This window comes from Phyllostomus discolor, chromosome 2, assembly GCF_004126475.2.
Source record: "Phyllostomus discolor isolate MPI-MPIP mPhyDis1 chromosome 2, mPhyDis1.pri.v3, whole genome shotgun sequence".
In the NCBI taxonomy this organism is placed as follows: Eukaryota; Metazoa; Chordata; class Mammalia; order Chiroptera; family Phyllostomidae; genus Phyllostomus; species Phyllostomus discolor.
Window position 1 is genome coordinate 166,906,958 of NC_040904.2, and position 21,887 is coordinate 166,928,844.

The window sequence follows — 21,887 nt, forward strand, 5'->3', positions numbered from 1 at the left end:
TGAGTGTAGGGGGGGAGCCAGAAAAGCTCTGATCATTCTTTTTTTTTTTTTTAAAGATAGTATTTATTTATTTTTAGAGAGCAGAGAAGGGAGGGAGAGAAACATCAATTGGTTGACTCTTGCACACCCCCAACTGAAGACCTGGCCTGCAACCCAGGCATGTGCCCTGACTGGGAATCAAAGTAGCAACCTTTTGATTCACAGGCCAGCACTCAATCCACTGAGCCACACCAGCCAGGGCTCTCTTAACAAACACTTTCCAGTTGAGTCCTGGCCAGCTCAGCTGGTTGAGAGTCACCCCACAAAGACAAAGGCTGCCAGTTCAATTCCTGGTCAGGGCACACACCTGGGTTGCAAACCTGGTCCCTTGTTTGGGTGCATGCAGAGGCAACCAACTGATGTTTCTCTCCCTCTCTTTCTCCTTCCTTTCCCCTCTCTCTAAAATAAAATCTTTTTTAAAAAAGCAAAAACATGTCAGTTGTATATAACCATTGTATACTATTGTTAAATTTGTCCCTTATCATTTTTGCAGCTATTCAAAGAAACTGGGAAAGTAATTTTATACAGTCTTTGTTGTCCTTCCCCTCCTTATAACTATTCTTGGTATTTCTTGACTCATTGAACTTTATATTTTACTTTCAACAAGAAGCTAGAGCAGTAACTCAGAAGGAAAGCTAAAGAAGGAATAAAAACCTAGAAGCATTTGCTCTTGCTTCATTTCCTGTCTCCAATGAAAACTCACAGGCTACAGAATATTCTGCAGTAAATTATCTCCTACCACTTTCCCCAACGTATGTTCACTCTCCAAAAGAGTGCACTTTGAGGAGGCATTTGGCTTTCCTGGAAGTATATTCCAATTTATTAGGCTTATAAGACTAGAAAAGCAACTGTTACATGAATTTATAAATTAGTAATACACAAAACTAATGTAATATATACAGATACTTAATGAGATAACACACTATTATGAATGTTCGTACTTTCTAAAATCAATTTCTTGTGTTGTGCCAAAACTTTGATGTAGTCCCATTTTTTTACTTTTTCTTTAGCCTTTCCTTGCCTGAGGAGCTAAAACAGAAAAAATATTGCTACAAACAATGTGAGACTTTACTGCCTATGTTTTCTTCTAGGATTTTTATGATTTCAAGTCTAACATCTAAGTCTTTAAACAACTTTTAATTTATTCATAGCACAATAAGGTGGTCTAGTTTCATTTTTCTGCACATATCTATCCAGCTTTCCCAACACCATTTATTAAATAAATTATCTTTAGCCCATTGTATATGCTGGCTTCTTCTGTCAAAAATTGACTATAAAGGAGTGGGTTTATTTCCGGGCTCTCTATTCTTTTCCATTGACCTATGTGTCTGTTTTATTGCCAGTCCCACACTTTTTTAAAATTACTATGGCCTTGTAGTATAGTTTGCTATTAGGTAGCATGATTCCTCCAACTTTGTTCTTCCTTCTCAAGATCACTGTTGCTATTCAGGGTCTTTCATGGTTCCATATACATTCTTGAAATATTTGTTCTAGTTCTGTGAAATATGTCATTGGTATCTTGATAGGAATTGTGTTGAATCTCTAGATTGTTTTGGGTAGTATGGACATTTTAATGTCAATTCTTCCTATCCATGAGCATGGTATGTGCTTCCACTTATTTGTATCTTCTTCAATTTTTTAATTCAGTATCTCCAATTAAAAAATGGGCAAAACTTTCCTGGCTGGCATAGCTCAGTGGACTGAGTGCGGGCTGCAAACCAAAGTGTCACAGGTTCAATTCTAGTCAGGGTACATGCCTGGGTTGCAGGCCATAGCCCCCAGCAACCGCACGTTGATGTTTCTCTCTCTCTCTCTCCCTCTCTCTCTCTCTCTCCTTCCCCTCCCTCTCTAAAAATAAATAAAATCTTTTAAAAAAAAGCTTAAAAAAAAAAAAGATCTTTGATCACTGCTCTGGAAAAGAAAAATGGGCAAAAGACTTGAATACATACTTCTCCAAAGAAGACATACAGATGGCCAATAGATATATGGCCATCAGAGAAATGCAATTATCAGAGAAATGCAAATTAAAACCACCATGAGATACCACGTCACACCTGTCAGAATGGCTATCATCAATAAATCAACAAACAACAAGTGCTGGCAAGGATGTAGAGAAAGAGGAACCCTTTTGTACTGTTTGTGGGAATGCAGATTAGTACGGCCACTGTGGAAAACAGTACGGAGATACCTCAAAAAATAAAAAATGGAACTGCCTTATGACCCAGTGATTCCACTTCTACAAATTTATCCAAAAAAACCTGAAATGATGGTTCAAAAGAACATTAGCACTCCCATGTTCATTGCAGCGTTATTTACAATATACAAGATTTGGAAGCAGCCCAAGTGCCCATCAGTAGATGAATGGATAAAACAACTGTGGTACATTTACACAATAGAATACTACTTGGCTATAAAAAGGGAAATTTTGCCTTTTGTGACAGCATGGATAGACCTGGAGAACATTACGCTAAGTGAAATAAGCCACTCAGAGAAGGGCAAATACCACATGATTTGACTCATATGTGGAATATAATGAACAAACTGAACTAACAAGCAAAACAGAGACAGACTCATAGAGAGAGGGCAGGCTGACAGCTCTGGGGGGTTGGTGTTTGCGGGGTGGAGGGATCGAGCAAAAAAGGAAAAGGACTCACGGACATGCACAACAGTGTGGTGATTGTGGGGGGTGTATGGGTAGAGGTGGAAGAGGTTATAAGGGAGATAAATGGTAATGGAAAAAATACAATAAAAATAAACTACCAAAAAAATTAAATTAATTTGTTTGACAAAAAGTTGTAATTATCCGTAGTAAGAGAATGTTTTTTAAAAATATAAATGGTGATTGTTACTTCACAACTATGCTTTTAATAATTTATACTCACATATAATCTTACCTTTCTGGTTTTGTTTCCTAGACATTGTAGTTTCTTTGATCTCAAAAGATACAGAAGAAATGTATTCTTTTGTCTTGTCTGGGTTCTGATTGTAGTGATCTCTGATTTAAAGGTAGGCAAGAAAAGTCTATAGTCGGAGGTGATAAATACCAAATCCTGGTTATTTGAAATTCTGTTCTCTAACTGGTGATCTCCTTTCCTTCTATTAACTTCTTGTCAGGAAATATCACTGCAGACATTCATGTCTCTGTTTCCAGGGAGATTCTGGAGGAAAAAAACAACACATATTTACTGTTATAGTAATAGCTGTCTGTACAAAATTTCTAAGAGATATCCACAGATTTTATTTTGTATTTTTCTAAACAAAACTAGTGATTAGAAGAAAAGTATTCTAAATGTGTGTGTGTATATACCTATAAATACAATGTTTTGCTCCTTTAGAAACTTTAATCTTAGAATCAAACCATCTTCTCAGTTCAGAAAGCATGTTTTCTTGGTCATCTTATATTGTGTCTACCTCAAATATCTTATCCAAACCTCTGCTTCACAAACTAAAATATTACCTTTCATCACTGCTTAAGATCTTTCTTACTACCCTGCTCTTCTTGTCCAAACCAAGGGTCTTTTCTCTTCCTCTAGAATTTCCTATTTCTAATCTCTCCTCAGGTTTCCCCGACAAATACAGCTGCAAGAAACTTGGGAGTAAGGGTGAATGGATGGCACACAGAGGAATTTTAGTAAGGAAAACTGAAACATCAAAATTTGGATTAGTTCAATTGCATGAAGCTTCTATAAATTATAAAGATACAAGTGCTATTTTTTCCACTTTACTAAACATTTTAAAAATACATGCCCAAGATTTCTGGGTAAAGAAAGCATGATGAGGATTACAGAACTTATACCTAGCAACTGACAGAAAAAAAAATTTATGAAATGCAACCCAAGAAGGAAATGAAAGTAACCTTATATGAGATACTTCCCAATGTGGGAGAAAAATGAAGGGATGAATCCATAGCCCTGGGAAAGCTTTTTAAAAATCCATCAAGAGTAGGAGACTCTAAAAACCACTATGGGACCTGAGGAAAGGTAGCTGAAACTCTGGGGCTTACCATCTTTCACAGCATTTGAACCAAACTGGAGAATCGGCCAAAGCCTATGGAAATACATGGAATTTACTAGTGGATAGCGTGGGCTTGACAGAAAACATTTTATTAGATTTTAGGACAAAATTCAGATCTTTAAGGCAAACAAATATTGCTAGAAGAACTGTATCATTCTAATAAAAGTGTCATTACATCCCTTCTCCAAAGGGAGGGTTCCCTCTGAGAATGAACACAGGGAACTTTCTGAGGGTACAATGTTCTGTATCTTGATCTGTGTGGTACTTACATGGGTGCACACATGTATAAAAATGCAGTGAGTTGAGACAACTGTACTTGAACATTAAAAAACATAAATGGAAATGAAGAACAAACTCTTTGAGCTGTATGTACTCTTAAGATTTGTGTACTTTACTATACATAAAACACAACTAAAAAACTAAAAATTTTTCTGTAAAAACTAAGAGAAAAAACCCAAAGGATTTTTGACCAAGCCACTCATTTGTATATAAGAAACCATTCAGTCACACATTTTTTTCAAAATGTGAACATAATGCATGCAATACCTGAAGTGTGGGGAAAGGGGTAATCAATAATGGATGGATATATTAAAAAGAAAATGGAAATGATTAAATCTGTATTAATTTTTGCTGCTTATTAAGTATTTTTTCAACTTTTAGAAGCTGTTTATCTTCCATCAACCTTCACTTTTCCTTTTGTAGATGTCCTGTTCCATTTGGAAGTCAAGGTTGGTGCCACCTAAGTGGGTTCCTGTGACACCCTCCTCCTTCACTTGCAGGACACCAAGGCCTGCAGGCATGGTAAAAGTTTCCCTTTAAGTTACATGAGAACTGAGAACAACACCGTCGGGCCCTTCTCTTGGTAGCGCAGAAAGGTGCTTATTAAGTATGAAAGCCAATTCAAAACGGTCGATCGGGGATTAGTTATTTCTGTGAGCTAGAACTTAAAGCTAAGAAAACTAGTGAATCCCATTCCACCTTCAGTTAGTTTTGCTCTAAAGAAGTCCATTGCTGCCCTGGCTGGGTGACTCAGCTGAATGGAGCACTGACCCATGCACCAAAAGGTTGCGCGTTTGATTCCTGGTCAGGGCATATACAGGAGGCAATCGATCAAGATCAATTTCTCTTTCTCCCTTCCTCTCTTTCTAAAATCAATAAACGTATCCTTGAGTGAGGAAGAAGAAAGAAGAAGAGAGAACAAGAAAGAAGAAGAAAGAAGAAAGAAGAAAGAAGAAGTCGTCGTCCACGGTCACAGACCTCACCCCTAGTACCAGCTAGACAGACATGCTATTGGCTTCTAGGCACCCTGAGCCTGAGGGGATGACGGCCTGGTGACTCTCAGTGGGGAAATGGGAAGAGGATGAATATGCTGTTTTAAAACCTATTACTTTGATTTATTTTAAATTATTATACTTATTTTTCATTTCAAATCACAACAGAGAGTGTAAGATACACACACACACACACACACACACACACACACACACCAGAATGGGTTGAAAGGGATGGGAAAGAGAAAGTAGAAGACAGGTTATCAAGGCCAGGGGGAGAAAATATTTGCAAATCATTTATCTGACAAGGGTTTACTATCCAGAATACACTGAGAACTCCTACAACTTAACAACAACAACAACAACAACAAAAACCTCAATTTAAAAATTGTCAAAGGACTTGAATAGCTATTTCCAAAGAAGATACACAAATGACCAACAAGCATGTGAAAAGATGATTAACACCACTCATTAGAGAAATAAAAATCAAAACCACAATGAAGTATCATCTCATACCCATTAGGATAGCTGCTACAAAAAGAAAATGTGTTGGTAAGGATGTAGAGAAACTGGAACGCTTGTACACTGTTGGTGGGAACGCAAAATGGTTCAACCACTATGAAAAACATATATGGAGTTTCCTAAACATTCAAAATAGAATTTCCATATGATCCAGCAATCTCACTTCTGAGTATACAGCCAGAAGTTAAAACAGTGTATCAAAGAGATATCTGCACACCCATGTCCATGGTCGCACCATTCGTACTAGACAAGTACAAGAGGTAGAAACAATCCCCAATATCCAGTGACGCATGATTAGATAAACAGAATGTAGTATATACATACAATGGAATGTTATTCCGCTTTTAAAAAGGAAGAAATCCCATCACATGCAACAATATGGATGAATCTTGAGCACATTATGCTAAATGAAATGTCAGTCACAAAAAGGACAACTACTGTATGTTCCACTTCTATGAGGAATCTAAAGTAGCCAAAGTCATAGAAACAGAAAGTAGAATGGTGGATGCCAGGGGCTGGAGGGAGCGGGAAATGGATATTGCTATTTAACAGACACAGAGTTTCAGTATTTCACCACGAAAAAGTTCTGCAGAGCTGTTACACAACTATGTAAATATACTTAACACTACTGACCTGTAGAATTAAAAACTGTTAAGATGGTAAATTTTACATTATGTGGCTTTTTTAAACCACAATTAAATTTTTTAAATTATTTTTAAAATCTTCAGGAATACATTGATTTGGTAAAACAGAAATGAGAAATGTTACACATAGTTGGATTAGCACAAATCCATCACCACTAGTGGAAAACCAAACCAAACACACTGTCTGAGGAGGCTGAGTGTATCACTGATACACGCGAGGACGCAGTGCAGCAGAGTGGGTAAGTGACGGCTTTGGAGCCAGACTGCCTGGTTTCCATCCCAGCTCCACCACCTCCTAGCTGAATGACTGCAAGCAAGCTCCTTACCTGTCCTGTTTCTCAGCTTCTCCATCTTTAACATGCAAATAATGCAGCATCTTCCTCACAAGATTGTTCTGTGGTTTAAAGGAGTTCATACAGATTTAGCACTTAGAACAATGCTTGACACTCACTGACAACCACTCAGTAAATAATGGCTGATATTTACTGCAAGATGTGCCCCCTAAAACTAAAAGGTTCCAAGAATCATAGATTATATATGTTAATTAACAAACAAACTGGAACTTTACCAAGACTATGGGTTACCAGCAATAGGTCATAATTACAGTTATTGTTAAAGTTTAGAATGGCAACACCATAAAATTTAAATGATGTGCAATTAGGAAATTGAATGATCCAAAGCACTTGAAAGATAGAGAGTATAATTTTCAAGTCTTGGAGTACTGGCATGTATTATAAGGACCTGACACACTAACAAATAATTAACTGGGCTATACACAAAGGTACTCGCAGTTATTTTAAATTTTAAAATACAGATTGTTAAAAAATCTACCTATCAAAAGAACCAGGGAAAAGGAGGGACAGGTGAGGAGGGAAGAAAACTAAATCCTCATCTTCCATAATAGGTCTGTCCCCGAAAAGATCAGAAAGTCAGTCAGTATTGCCATGTTAATCAGAAATATGGAGATTAATACTAGAAGAAATGTTTATGATTACCCATGGAAAGCTAGAATACAGAATTGAGAGGGGAGAGCAGAGGACTGTTTTTTAAATAAATTATTATAGGCCTTATGATATTATTTGACTTCTTATACTGTGTATGTATATACTTAGACTAAAAAATACTTTAACCTATTTCATGCAAATTAAAACTACTAAGACACAATTTTTCACCCTCAGACTGGCAAATATCCAAAATGATCACACATTGGTAGAAAGGCTACAGAAAAACAGGCCCCCTCATATCTAAGTGAGAGTGTAAATCTATATAATACCTATGGAAGACAACTAAATATTAGTTATCAAAGTTAAAAATGCATATTCTGTTTGACACAACAAGACAATTTGTAGGAATTTACCCTATAAACACATTTGCAAATGTGTGAACTGATGTGTTCAAAGCTATCCAATATTATTTATAAGAGCAAAAGATTGGAAACAACCTAATTGTACATCAAGAGGACAGTAATTTAATAAATGATGGTTCATCCACACAAAGAGATACTATGCAAATATTTTTGAGACAAGAGAAAGTTTTCTGTATATTGATATAGTAAGACATATTTTTAAATGAGTATGAGGGGCAGAAGAATATAGATATACTCATTTATATACATATACATGTTGTGTATATGGAAGGATAAACAAGAAACCAGCAACAACAGTGATCTACTGAGGAATGCAAACTTAAAAAATAGGAGACAAAGGCACCTTTCCATCTGCCTTTTTTTTGGTACTGGAACTGTATAAACAGCTTATCTGTTCAAAAAGTTTTAATACCTTTTTTTAACAGACTCCTTCCCAGTAAATTAAATCAAAACTGAAAACCCTCCATTGACTCCAAATATTTGCTCCAACTCACAAACCCAATGAACAGGCCCTGGCCAGGTAGCTCAGCTGGTTAGATGTCAAACCAATACACCAAGGCTGCAGGTTCCATCTCTGGTCAGGGCACATAAAAGAATCAACCAATGAATGCATAAATAGGTCGAACAACAAAATGAATGTTTCGCTCTCTCTCCCCCTTTCCTGCCCTCTCTTTCAATTCAATAAATGAAAATTTTTTAAACCAATCAACAAGTTCAAGAAATATGTCATTAAGACCTACAAGACAAGGCCCTGACTGGCATGACTCAGTGGATTGAGTGCCAGCCTGAGAACCAAAGGGTTGACGGTTCGATTCCCAGTCAGGGTGCATGCCTGGGTTGTGGGTCAGGTCCCCAGTAGGCATGCAAGAGGCAACCACACATTGATGTTTCCCTCTCTTTCTCCCTCCCTTCCCCTCTCCAAAAATACATAAAATCTTTAAAAAAAAATCTACAAAACGCTCTCTAACCAAAAACAAGAAAATGGGAAGTGCCAAGTAAAATTTTTTTCTGATTTTTAAAGAGTTTTGGTTGTAAGAAAGTAACCAAAACTCTTATCCTACAAAATCATCAGTTAGCCAATAAATATCATTCTCATTAGCTTTATAAAGAAAAAAAGGAGAGACCCAAATTAATGAACTGATACATTCTATAAATAGTTAAAAACAAAAAAAAACATTTCCTTAGGTCAAAAAAGGGGAATGTGAGGCCTTTCCAAGACTGTTTCCTCAACAAATGTCTATTCATTGGCACTTTTTGATCCATATGCCACTCTAATCTAAAGTCTCTCCTATAATTATAAGATCTGATCATCATAAACTTTATTTTAGAAAATAAAATTTTCACTTAGAAAAAACAATAAATTATTTTTTGTTAATAAAAACCTTGAATTGAAACAATACGGAATTGGAAATTGGAACCAAAAAGAATTCTGAAAATGTAAAATACAATTTAAGTGGAAAATCAGAAACTATGTGATACCACAACTCTTCTTTATACCACAACAGTAGTGATACAACTACTATTAAAAGGTACAGGCCCCTCCAAACTGCTCCACATTAGTCATCAGTGGCAGCCGTAAGTGTGGGAGTAGAGGGGGCTCAAAAGGAGGACAGGAGGAATACATGCGTTTGTCTCTTCCTGTTTCACTGCTGGCTGGGTGGTTCGAGTTGTCTGTATCCTCCTCCTCACGCAGGTGGCTCTTTCTCAAACCCAATCAAGCCAAATTATCCTCAACTATATAAATTCTCCAATAACTATGTTCAACAATACTGATCAGTTCATCCTCATCTCACACACATACATAAACTCCATTCCTCCCATCTCCCCAAAGCACAGAGGCATAAGCAGCTCAAAGGAATGGAGACAGGGAAAAACAAAACAAGGTAATTAAAAGCTAAAAGCAACATCATTCATGGATTCCAACCCATAAAGGGAGATTCCATGCACATAGAAAGTGATTTATAACATCCCAGGTATCTTTACAAACATTACTAACTGATCAACTAATAAGTATTTAATGTGAATCTACTATGTGTCAATGTTTGTAATAAAAAATTATCAGCTTTTCCGTCTGGCCACAGCCATTGGATAAGCAAAGGTGGGTACTTACAAGTACATCCAGGAGCTACGGAGGAAGAAGTATCCAATGTGCTTCTTCTCAGGGTGTGCTGCTGGCAATACTCGCCTTCACCCAGCCCCACATGAAGGGCAGGCTGGGATACAAGGCCAGGCAAGGTTACGCAATGTATCAGATTTGTGGCTGTTGCGGTGGCCACAAATGCCAAGCTCCTAAGGGTGCAACCCATGGTAAGCCTGCCCCCCATGGTGGTAACCAGCTACAGTTTGCTGAAAGCCTTTTCTGTGGTCGAGGAGCGAGCTGGACGCCACTGCGTGGTTCTGAGAGTCCTGAATTCTTACCAGGTTGGGGAAGATTCCACATACAAATTCTTTAAGGTTATCCTCACTGAGCCATTCCGTAACACTGTCAGAAGGAATTCTGACACCCACTGGATCACCAAACAGTCCACAAGCCCGAGGAGATGTGAGTGCTGACACCTGTGGGCCCCAAGAGCCGTGGCCTTGGAAAGGGCACAAGTTCCACCACACTATTGGTGATTCTCGCTTAGAGAAGGCGCAACACTTTCCAGCTCCACCATTACCACTAATATAAGTAATGTTTGTAAAATTCTTACCTAATAAACAACTTAGGACAGTCAAAAAAATTATGAAAGATGAACTATTATTCAGCCCTAAAAAGGAAGAAAATTCTGAGACATGCTAAAACATGGATAAACCTTGAGGACACGTTAAGTGAAATGAGCCTGTCACAAAAAGACAATCACTGCATGATTCCACTTCTACGAGGTACTCAGAATTGTCAAAATCATACAAAGTAGAATGGTGGTTGCCAGGGGTTGTGGGGAGAGGAGAATGAGGAATTAAGTGTTTGGTGGGTACGGTTTCAGTTTGGGAAGATTAAAGATTCTGGAGATGAAATCAGTGATAGTTGCACAACAATCTGCATGTACTCAATGTAACTGAACTGTACACTTTAAAGTAGTCAATTTTATGGTATCTGTATTTTGCCATAATTTTAAAAAATTTAATGCAATAAGATAAAAATATAAAAGAAAAGTTGATTTCTTGACCCAGCAAAAAAATCCCTAGAAATACTGATCAAGGAGAATGAAATAAAGCATAAATACCAATACCAAGACTTTTTTTTTTTTTTTTAAAGAATCAGTATAGGCCTGACTAGTGTAGCTCAGTGGGTTGGGCGTCGTCCCACAGACTGAAAAGTTGCTGATTCAATTCCCAGTCAGGGCACATCCCTGAGTTTTGGGCCAGGTCCCAGGTTGGGGCTGTGTGACAGGCAACCGATCCATGTCTCTCTCACATATCAATGTTTCTCTTTCTCTCTTTCTCCCTCCCTTCTCCTCTCTCTAAAAATAAATAAGTAATTTTTTTTAAAGAATCAGTACAGATTCTTAGACAACAGTATAATACAAAAATGTTATGTTGTAAGGACATTTGAAAATTTAGAGAATAAATTCCTTGAAAAATAAAAGTTACTGAATAGGCACACACAAAAATAGAAAATCTAAATAACCCTATGTCTCTAAAAGTAATTGAAATTGTAATCTCAAATTCTCTCATAATGAAAACGATCTCATCTTTGATCTGCTGCTGGTAGGAATGTAAACTGGTACAACCTCTTTGGAGTACAGGAGTAATTTTGTGAAGTAAAACACTTATCAATCCTATGACCCAGAAATTACATTAAGTACTAAGAGAAATTCTTACCACGCAAAAACACGTAGAAATCATTCTTAACAGTAAGAAATGGAAACAACCTAAATGTCATTGACAGGAAAATGAATAAACTGTGATGTATTCACTAAATGATGTATTACACTACAGAGAAAATGAGTCAACTACAACTCTGTCTAACAATATGGATAAATCTCAGCGATATAATGTTAATCATAAAAAAAGAAAAGTCAATTTCTAGATTATATACAAATACAACTAATACTGGACAATATATTATTCAGACACATCTAACAGATAAAACTATTATTTGAAAAGGCAATGAAAAGTGCAAAAAATAAATTTAGAATAGCATTTACCATGAAAGCCAAGGGGACATTAGAGAGAAGAATTTGTAAGATATTGTCAATATTCAGTATTAAACTTCTTAGGTTAGATGGTGGGTTCAGGAACCTTCCACATAATATTTTTTAAAACCAAATGCACAACATAGACGAAATGACAAAAGAAGTACATAATAAAGCTTTTTTAAAAGGGCCATAGATGAATATGGAGTAACTGGTCCCACACATTGCTAGTGGAACATAAGCACATCCTCTGACCCAGATGTTCCACTCCAAAGTATATGCCCAACAAAAATGTATGTATATGTGCACCAAAAATGTGTACAAGAATGCTTCTAGCAGCATTATTTGTAAGAGTCCAAAACTAGAAAAAAATCTATGAATGACAGAATGGGTAAACAAACTGTGGTATATTCACAGAAAATATTGTACCACAGTGGAAGAGAAAGCTACCAATGAACATGGATGAATTTCAAAAACAATGCTCAATGAAAAATGTCAGGTGTAAAAGATTACATGCTATGTGACTCCATTTATATGAAGGTCATAAACTAATAAAACTAGTCTATGGTAACAGAAGTCAGAATCGTGGTGGGAGAGAAACTGGGTCAGGGCACAGGGGAGCTTCTAGGATTCTGGGAACGTCCCATTACCATGATCTGCGCAATGGTTATATGGGTGTGTTCACTGGTAAAAATTCATCAGATTGTACTCTTACGGATTTTGCACTTCGCTCTGTATATATTACATACAAAAGTAGACCAAATAGGCTAGACATCCTTTTACCGCTTAATGTAACAGTTTACCTGATATTTTCCACTCCCCTTACCATGCACAGCCTGTACCCCTGTGTGAACACGGCTAGCTAACAGGCAACACTGACATGGGGGCTTTTCTGCCCCCACTATTCTACGCTGATCTGATGTATTAGTTCTCAGACCTACTCAGTGCCAGTCATGCCCACAACTGCAATTACATAATTATACTGAAATACTAAATAATAAACTATGAATGTAAAAAGTTGCTATTTCTTTGAAAACTAAGTTGAAGGCTCTAGAAGACTAAATACAAATCACTTGAAAAACTCTTCAATTTAGGTGTGGTGAGAAACATAAATAAGCTTGGGGAAAATTTAAAATCTAGGAGGAATCCATACTCATTGCTTCAAGTAACTGAGTTCTCACTCCACTTAGAAAAGCTGTAATTGGAAGTTTCAAGCAATACATCACAGGGTGTAATTAATGCCAAAAAGATGAAGAACTCTAATCAGCAGACTCATATTTAATACATCATAAGGATGGTGAATAAATGTATATTTTTTTAAGCTGAAATAAAATGCTTATGGTATGTATGTATCATTTTTAGCTCCTGCTTTAACCAACTTTTTCAATTAACAGTAAACTATATAAGATAGAATAGTAATAGATAAGAAAACTTCTATAATCAAAGAAAACTTGTAATAACTTTTGGCAAATTAATATTATATACTAGACAGCTAAAGCAAAAATACTAACTGCAAACAAGTCTACTTATTAAAATGACAAAAGAGAAATCAACTGACCAAAACTGGGACTGAAGTATTTAAAAGAATATGCCACCCTGGCTAGTGTGGCTCAGCGGACTGAGTGTCACCCTGCTAACCAAAAGGTCTCAGGTTCGATTCCCAGTCAGGACACATGACTGGGTTGTAGGCCAGGTCCCCAGTTAGGAGTGTGCAGGAGGCAACCAACTGATGTTTCTCTCGTACATCGATGTTTCTCTCCCACTTTCCCCCTTCTCTAAAAATAAATGAAATATTTTAAAAAATAAAAAGTAAAAGAATATGCCTTTGGTGCTGTATTAATTATCATTAACCAAAAGGGCAGTATGGTTACCCTATTGTGGCATAATTATTAGGGGAATTTAGGAGTTAAATAGTTTAGCTTCAGTCATAGTTGATGTGGAAAGTGTGCTCAGGAACTGGAATGCAATGACTCCAAGAGGTCAACAAGCAATTCAACCTTTGTGCACCAAGGCGCCTGCAGGCAATGGAGATGGTATGTGAGCCACTGTGTTCCAGGGAGGGAACATCTGTGATGTAGGTAAGGAATTGTTGACCAATTGATAAAGAAATACTAGGAAAATCACAGCCTGACTGCAACTCTTATCTAATTAACCTTTTCCCAAACCCATTACCTACCCTTTCCCGCTCTTTAGAAAAAGGTCAGCTTCAGATAACATGTTAAGATAGTTTTTAGGGTACATAACCTGCTGTCTTCTCAGACTGTCAGATTATGAATAAAGCGCCCATAAAGATCCAATCCTTGTCTCTACTAATCGGTTCTGATAGTGACAGGCAGTGCAAAGGCCACCTTTTCTGGTTTCATAACATAGTTAATACTGAATATAATGGAGGTCTTAGAAGAAGATGGCTGTTGAGATGCCTACATGGGGCTCAAGAACCAAGGTTTGAGTATCACTGAAATGGAAAAACAATGGTCTGATGATAAAATAGAAAGATGATTTTCCTAATAAATTTTCCTTGAAAGTTAAACTTTCTATAAAACACAGTATTTTTTAAAGATTTTATTTATTTTTAGAGAGAGGGAAAGGAAAAGAGAAAGAAAGGAAGAAACATCAATGTGCGGTCGCCTCTCACACACCCCCCACTAGGGATCTGACCCACAACCCAGGCATGCACCCTGAAGGGGAATCGAACCAGCGACCCTTCGTTTTGCAGGCCAGCACTCACTCCACTGAGCCACACCAGCCAGGGCTTAATCTTTTTTTTTTTTTTTTTTTAATCCTCACGGAAAGATATGTTTAAAGAGGAAAGGAAAGGATGAGGGGGAGAAAGGGAGAGATCAAGAGAGAGAACACACACCCTGATGGAGGTCGAACCCACAACCTAGATATATGCCCTGATCAGAAATGGAACTCACAAACATTTTAACCAACTGAGCCAGCTGGCCAGGCTCAATTAATCTTTATTTAATACGTAGTATGTGCCAGGAAATGTACTAAGCTATTCTATACACATTACCTTGTTTAATCCTCACAAGAATGCTGCAAGATAAAAGTAACATACTTCTGAAACCAGAAAAAAAGATAAGAAGGAATACAGAGATAGAACAGGGAAGATAAGGGAGGTCATACCAAATGACTGTAATTCTTTCGGGACTGAAAACAGGGAAGAAAGCAGGAAGGCTTGAGGGCCTGAAGGAATGAATACGTAAGAAAACTAACCTTTACTGCCTAACACATGCCAGGCACCGGCACATCCTCGATACACAAATTTCATATAATTTTGTTTGGTAATTATTATTCATTTAATTGAAGAACTTGGGATTATAAGAATTTCCCAAGATCAAAGAGCAGGTGAGTGGTAGGGTGATGATTCAAACTCAGGTCTACAAGACTACAAATTCTATTTCTTTCCACAATACTACACTGGTGCTTCAAAATCAGGGATATGCAAGGGAAGAAATCTGAGGAAAATAAACATACTATGAAGCAGCAAATGTCCAGTTAAAATAAGTATGAATTTGGAGCAGAAAATGCCAACCCTATACCCTCTTCTCCCCAGGTTCAACTCCCTGGTAAAAAGGATTTTCATGGGGAAGATGCTAAAGTTATAATAAATTAATATGTACTCTTAGGGACTAAAGTTGAGAAGGACAGCTTCTCCTCCTTTCAAATTATTACTAATGTTCTTTACTAATTAACTTTCTACAAAATAGTAACTCAAGGGTAGTGTTACAGAACTTGCTACCTAACCATTTGAAGCTACAGTTTAAGTCTCTGTTTAATCTTCAAACACTAATCTGAGGAAGTATTCTAATGCCAATTAAAATAACAGAAAACATCCATCTAAGAATAACTTACTTTTCTTTCATTTTGAAAACATTTTATTTACAACAAACACTAATAAGGACCTAAGACTAACAGACATTGCACTTTTGGCCAAGATGGAGGCGTAGGTAGATAGATTTTGCCTCTTTGCACAACCAAAAGAAGGACAACAACAAATTTAAAAACAAAAAATAATCAGAACTGCCAGAAAACAGAACTGCATAGAAGTCCAACAACCAAGGAGTTAAAGAAGAAACATTCATTCAGACTGGTAGGAGGGGTAGAGACAGGCAGCTGGGACAGAGAAGACACACAGCAAGACGGTGGCTGAAGGACCAGGGCAGACAAGGCGGCAGGTGGTGGGCTAGGCAGTCCCACATTTATGTGCAGATAAAGGGGGGAAGGGAACAACTGGGGAGTGAGACAGACCACACAATCCAGGGCTCCAGCTCAGGAAAAGAAAGCCTCAAAACCTTTGGCTGTAAAAATCTGTGAGAGTTACAGTGGCAGGAGAAACTCCCAGCCTCACAGGAGAGTCCACTGGAGAGACCCACAGGGTCCTAGAATGTATACAAACCTACCCACCTGGGAATCAGCACCAGAAGGGCCCAAGTTGCTTGTGGGAAGCGGGGGAAGTGACTGAAAGCCAGATGAAAGCTAAGCAAGTGGCATTGTTCCCTCTTGAACCCCTCCGCCACATACAGCACCACAACACAGCCACATGGGTGGCCCTGCCTTGGTGAATACCTAAGGCTCCGTGCCTTACTCAGTTAACAGGTGCACCAGGACAAAAAATATGGCCCAAATGAAAGAACAGATCAAAGCTCCAGAAAAAATACAACCAAGTGACGAAGAGATCGCCAACCTATCAGATGCAGAGTTCAAAACACTGGTAATCAGGATGCTCACAGAAATGGTTCAGTATGTTTGCAAAATAGAGGAAAGAGTGAAGGCTATGCAAAATGAAATAAAGAAAAATATACAGGGAACAACAGTGATGGGAAGGAAACCAATTTTCCTCAAATCAATGATTTTGAGCAGAAGGAAAAAATAAATATTCAACCAGAACAGAATGAAGAAACAAGAATTCAAATAAATGAGGAGAGGTTTAGGAACCTCTGGGACATTAAATGCTCCAACATCCTAATCATAGAGGTGCCAGAAGAAGAGGAAGAACAAGAAATTGAAAACTTATTTGAAAAAATAATGAAGGAAAACTTCTCCAATCTGGTGAAGGAAATAGACTTCCAGGAAGTCCAGGAAGCTCAGAGAGTCCCAAAGAAAGTGGACCCAAGAAATACAGCAAGACACATCATAATTAAATCACCCAAGATTAAAGGTAGGAGAGAATCTTAAAAGCAACAAGAGGAAAGGAGACAGTTACCTACAAAGGAGTTCCCATAAGACAATCAGCTGATTTCTCCAAAGAATCCTTATAGGCAAGAAGGAGCTATAAGAAAGAAAGTATTCAAAGTCATGAAAGGCAAGGACCTTCATCCCAGATTACTCTATCCAGCAAAGCTATCATTTAGAATGGAAGGGCAGACAAAATGATTCCCAGATAAGGTCAAGTTAAAGGAGTTCATCATCACCAAGCCCTTATTATATGAAATGTTAAAGGGACTTATAAAAAAAAGAAGATCAAAACTAGGAACAAAACAGTAAAATGACAACAAACAACTATCAACAACTGAACCTAAGAAAACAAAAACAAACTTAGCAAACAACTGGAACAGGAACAGACCCACAGAAATGGAGATCACACAGAGGGTTATCAGTGGGGAACTGGTGGGGGAAGAATAGGGGAAAAGGTACAGGGAATACGAAGGATAAATGGTAGGTACAAAATAGACAGGGGAGGTTAAGAACAGTATAGGAAATGGAGAAGCCAAAGAACTTACATGTATGACCCATGGACATGAATTAAAGGGACAGGAGAATGCTGAGGGGTCAAGGGTGCAGGGCGGAGGGGGATAAAGGGGAGAAAAAAAGTGGGACAACTGTAATAGCATAATCAATAAAATATACTTATAAAAAAGGACTAACAAACATAAAAAGTCAGATTACAGACCCATTTATTTTGACCTTTTATGGTGGAGAAAACTGTAAAAGACTTTGAAATGAACCAAAAAGATCACTGGGCATCTCCAATGAAGAAATTGGTCCTGTGTAACATGCACCCTTCCTAGTTATCTGATTCTACGGGGTTTGCATCCTTTGTGATGTTTGAGCTATTTTATATCTGTAAGTTGTAGATAACTGACTGGGAGCAATGCAAAGGATTCTTGTCTATACACAGTCAAATAGATTCTGTCCAGTGAAGAGAAGAATGTTAAGTGGAAAAAACCAGTTTTATGTCAATCTGCAAATACATTTCAGCATTCTTTTTTTTTTAAGATTTTATTTATTATTTATTTTTAGAGAGGGAAGGGAGGGAGACAGACAGAGAGAGAGAGAGAAACATCAATATGCGGTTGCTGGGGGTTATGGCCTGCAACCCAGGCATGTACCCTGGCTGGGAATCAAACCTGGGACACTTTGGTTCCCAGCCCGCGCTCAATCCACTGAGCTACGCCAGCCAGGGTCATTTCAGCATTCTTGATGCTATATATGTATAGTACTTTGAATTTTTCTTTAAATTACTTTTAATATCTTACTGATTCTTTCAATAATTAACGAGTTCAATGATATCTTTTACATGTGTTCATTTCATGTTTGTACAAAAATCATAATTTTGCCTATTTTTAAATAATCCTTTAACAATGAATTTCACTCATGAAGTAAATACCATGGAAAATGAAAATTTTAACGTAAAAGCTCAAGGGAAGGAAACATCCTTTCCCATTGATGTATATATTTAAGGAAGGCCAGACAAAATGTTGTCTTGTCTCTTCCAAGCTCCAAAATTTTTAAGACTCTAAGAGCAGTCAATGCTGAAGCTGGTAGCTCTTGAAAGAGCCTGTAACTCACAAAAGAATTCTTTCAAATGATATTTCCAGCTGCTTTTTTCCTGATGCATAGTGTAAAAAAGCACTGTCTTAAGAACAGAAGCTTCATCATTTCAGAAATGCTAAGAATCTTTTACCTGAATTATTTTTCTTAATTACATTCACCAATAAAATAGAAGGCACACTTTCATACTGAACTAAAAATCTACATTTGAAAAATTCTTTTTCTGATCCAAAAGATTTTTTCTGCCAGTTACATCTATACAATCATAAAAACAACACCACATCTGTTATTTTCAAAATAATGTCTCTTTTCAAAATATTGTATGTCAGTTGAAAGGGCATACTTTGATTCAATATATACATATAGTTTAAAGAAGTCCAAACCAGAAGTCCACACACAAACTAAACATTAAATGAACAACATGTTTTAAATTCATTAATACATGCAGAAAGAGCATTTCAATGCTCAGATCTTCTGGCTTTCTAAGCCCCTAATTTAAAATGTCACTAATACCACTAGTCTCTATGGAATCGCAAAGCAGTTTTTTTCTTCTCCTCTCTTAAGATCAAACTAATCCGCCAACACTCCAAGGAAAAAAAGAATAAAATCAAGTAGCACTAAAAATCTTTATACTCAGCATTCATTCAGATCCTCCCAAACCACTCTCATGGCTTATAACATGCCAGAAAACCATTGCTCTAGCAAGTAATTACTCTGTCCAAAAATGAACAGAGCGATTTTCGACTGGAAATAATCTGCTATCCATGTCATTCATAAATCAATGCTACTATAATTCTTAAAATGAATGCATAATGCATGCAGCATATCACACACTGAATATTCTAAAAGATAAATTTTCATCTAGTTGAAATTAGTTAAGTACCACTAGCGGATCTGAAAGCATGAAAAGTTAACTCTTCCTCTCCCCACCTACTCCCTCCAAACCAAATGTGCGTCAACTGGAAGGAAAGAGAAAAGAGAATGCAGATAAACAACTGAAAAAGGTACAGAATGCTAATTCCAAAAGGAGATGTTAGCTCTTCCTAGTTGCAACTGAAGTTAAAGAACTGTAGTGAGAAGTCTTCCCCATTTTCAGTAGTGCAAGATGGGTATAAATCGTCCTTCGCCTTGGGAATGTAACTTACTCCAAAACTGTCTTTTCTGAGTCTTCTGGAGGTTCTCATACCATTACAAATTATTAACATGTGTTTGTAGGAGTCTATCAAAGCTCTGTAAAATCATCTTTCAAATATCATATAAAAAAAAATAAATGAGCCCTGGCCCACTCAGTTGGTTTGGGCCTCATCCTGATAGGCTAAGGTTGTGGGTTTAATCCTGGCTCAGGGCACATACAGAAAGCAACCAATGCGTGCATAAATAAGTGGAACAACAAGTGGATGTGTGTGGGAGTGTGTGTGTGTCTCCCTCTTCCTAAAATCAATTTTTAAAAAAGTGAATTGGTCAACCACCTTCTACTCAGCACCATAGCTGCCCTCAGATCCCTCATGAAACCCAAGATCGTCAAAAAGAGGATGGAGCAGCTCACTGGGCACCAGTCAGACCAATATGTCAAAATTAAGCATAACTGGTGGAAACCCAGAGGAAATAGAGTGCGCAGAAGATTCAAGGGCCAGCTACTGATGCCCAGCATTGGTTATGAGAGCAACCAGAAAACAAAGCACATGCTGCCAAGCAGCTTTTGGAAATCCCTCATCAATGATGCCACGGCACTTGAAACGCTACTGATGTACAACAACTCTTACTATGCTGAGACTGTTCACAGTGTCTCCTCAAGGACCTGCAAAGCCACAGTGGAGAGAGCAGCCCAGCTGGCCAGCAGACTCACTGGTCCCAATGCCAGGCTGCACAGAGAAGAAAAAGAACAGAGAGCTTATGTGCACACTGTACTTGCATTAATAAAACCATAAAATTCTGCCATCTGGCATTTCAAAAAAAAAATAAAGTAACTAAATTAATTTAAAAGAAAAGTTAATAGACTTTTTCCTCTACTCCCAATTCAACAATGTATACATCTGGATACCACAAAAATATACATCTGGATACCACAAAAATAAAACAGGTAAATGATTATATACAGGCATTTCTTTTTTCTAGAAGTGGGAAGAGTTAATGGCAGGTAATTATTTCTATTACAACTTCTTATTCACTAAGCTATCTTCTTTCTTCAGATCATCAGAGCGTTAGTTTGGTGTACAAAACCGGAAAGAAGGGTAAAGAAAGAAGCAAAATGGGAACAACATAAAAATGCAATATTCACATTGCCTGTATGACCATAAACAAATAAGGCAAAACATATTCACTGCCACCTTCTTCTATCTACAACACTGATTTTCAACCTGTGTGCAATACCTGACTGTTTAGTCAGGGGCACTGACCTCTTTTCCCTTAGACTGTCATATACAAAATGACAACAGCCAACACAATAATAGCCATCTGGTATGCACGAATCAAAATTATACCTATTTTTTTATCAAATTGGCAAAAAAAATATATTTTTTGCTGTGCCACAGAATTTTAGTAATTAGTTTACGTGTCATGAGACGAAAAAGGTTGAAAATCACTGATCTAGAGAGAAAAGAAAAAAAATAACACAATGGCCTCTACAAAGCACATACCATAAAATACCAATTATTTTACTCTCCAGAGCCAGATCACTACATAAGGTGAACCAAATCTTTTTGGATGGGGTCAGGGAGTAAAGCAGTTCTAGACACCATTCCCAATGCTATCTGAAGTCTCTTGTAACCTGCTTTACCACCTGCTCTAGAGTCCCCAGATTTTAAATTATTTCTATCACCTACTCCCTCAGAAGTACTGCTGCAGCCATTAAGAAAGCTAGCTAAACTAGCCCTGGCTGGTGTGGTTCAGTGGATTGAGCGCCAGCCTGCGAACCAAAGGGTCACTGGTTTGATTCCCAGTCAGGGCACATGCCTGGGTTGAAGGCCAGGTCCCCAGTGTGGGGTGTGTGAGAGGCAAACACACATTGATGTTTCCCTCCCTCTCCTTCTCCCTCCCTTCCCCTCTCTAAAAAATAAATAAATAAAATCTTTAAAAAATAAAAACAATAATAGAGCAGAAACCTTAAAAAAAAAGAAAACTAACTAAACTGATT

At 37.5% G+C, this 21,887-nt stretch overlaps 2 protein-coding genes and 1 pseudogene across 8 annotated transcripts in view; 2 read left to right on the forward strand and 1 right to left on the reverse strand.

Moving 5' to 3' along the window:
* SPATS2 (spermatogenesis associated serine rich 2) overlaps positions 1-21,887 on the reverse strand; it is a 108,425-nt gene that overhangs the window by 56,145 nt on the left and 30,393 nt on the right. For 6 of the 7 annotated variants that reach the window (XM_028532479.2, XM_028532480.2, XM_036019078.1 and 3 more), the window contains one exon: positions 2,934-3,197. In XM_028532479.2, coding sequence (XP_028388280.1) covers positions 2,934-2,958 — 25 coding nt within the window. In that variant the 5' untranslated portion in view covers positions 2,959-3,197. Of the gene's footprint in view, positions 1-2,933; positions 3,198-20,517; positions 20,617-21,887 lie in introns of those variants that run through there. The other variant, XM_036019075.1, reaches the window with a different exon arrangement.
* LOC114513043 lies at positions 8,358-11,078 on the forward strand (annotated as a pseudogene).
* On the forward strand, positions 20,206-20,682 carry LOC114513044 (60S ribosomal protein L32-like; the record flags this gene model as incomplete). The annotated part of the gene is made up of 1 exon (XM_036016682.1): positions 20,206-20,682. A coding segment is annotated over one exon (477 nt), but the record flags the coding sequence as incomplete, so codon positions are not given.